Below are 1,340 nucleotides of genomic sequence, written 5' to 3'. Positions count from 1 at the left end.
ACGCTCAACGATTCGCCACAAAGACTAGGCCGCAAAGTTTCGCTTTCATATGGAGGAGCAGCTGCACAGCTTGCTGTATTAACTGTTTGGAATCTGAACACTTATGTAAATGGTAAAAAAATAAAAATGTGCTGTACTGAGACAAGCTGTAATTTATATCATGTGTGTAAATGTTATGAACCATTATTCAGTATAGTAAATGTTTTAAAAAATCATATAACAAAAGCATATATATTTAACTGTATTGTTGTAAATAATGGGTTATTCCTTACTATGTATTGTTAGTACGAGTTGAAACGAAAAGGGTTAGAAGACGGCTGAAAGCGCAAATCGCATCGAAGTGAATGGGCGACGTCTTAATGTCGGTTGGTTTAAGACGAGGAACTTCATATGAATCATTGGAGAAATATAGCAAAACCATAAATCAATTGCCAACTCAGAGACTGGAATAATGTTTTGCATCAAAATGTGGACTCATTTCTCACAATAATTTGAGCTGAAGTTGCCGTCGAAGGCGGGGAAAGACAGTGGCAGAAGTTTGCAGAAGTTCAGGGCACCCGGAGCGCTCCTGAATCATTCAAAATAGCGCGAGTACGCGGCAGCCCAGAGCGCTCTCCAGAACCCCTTGCCTAAGAGAGGGCCCTAAGACTTTAAACCCAAAGCTACGCCACTGAGGATAGAGGAAAACCCAGGATAAAGCAGGCGCAGAACGAGGGACGTTCAAGGAGTTTCAGCTGAAATAAATCGCTGTTAATTCAGCTAACATACATATTTGTTCGCATACAAACACCACGGTCTGTATGTCAAGTTCTGCCCAGAAAGACGCTCAGCTGAAACGGAAGCGAAAGGGCTCTGCAAAAGGGGGGGGGAGACCAAAGACAAGCCAAAGAAAAATGGGACACTATTTACCGCTTGAGCCGCACCCGGCCTCGTCTTCTCCTCCGGGACACTCCCTCACATCGTCACAGAAACAGGCGTAGGTCGTACCATCGTCACACGTCCTGGGTCCCTGGTCGTCCGAACGACACGTTGGTCGTGCTAAGGATAACGTTTGTGCATTTTCTTAGTTTCTGGCGGCAACTTTCTGTCCGTTCTCAATTATCTTCTTCAAACTTACATAATAAACATGATTCTATCTACAAAATCGATATATACAGCGACTTATCACTATTCTAAAGACTGATATGTGTTCATTCTTCCCAGTCGCACATAGTCTCTCCCTTCCACTCGCTCTATCGTAATTGATATTCACACCTCTTGTCAGTTATACGACCCTGTTGCCTTATCCATACGTGCATTTGCTCGTCCGATTTACAAATGCAGTCCTTCGTACCACCACA

General features: G+C 43.4%; 1 protein-coding gene across 1 annotated transcript in view; it reads right to left on the bottom strand.

The window, feature by feature from the left end:
* The window catches only part of LOC119594807 (basement membrane-specific heparan sulfate proteoglycan core protein-like), a gene marked incomplete at its 5' end in the record, with an annotated part of 219,836 nt that overhangs the window by 208,954 nt on the left and 9,542 nt on the right, over window positions 1-1,340 (bottom strand). The window contains 1 exon segment of the mRNA XM_037943897.1: window positions 910-1,038. Within this exon segment, the coding sequence (XP_037799825.1) occupies window positions 910-1,038 (129 nt within the window).

Source organism: Penaeus monodon, chromosome 34 (assembly GCF_015228065.2).
Source record: "Penaeus monodon isolate SGIC_2016 chromosome 34, NSTDA_Pmon_1, whole genome shotgun sequence".
NCBI classification, from domain to species: domain Eukaryota; kingdom Metazoa; phylum Arthropoda; class Malacostraca; order Decapoda; family Penaeidae; genus Penaeus; species Penaeus monodon.
The sequence above is the reverse complement of the archived record's forward strand: the minus strand, read 5'-3'. Positions and strand labels throughout refer to the sequence as shown.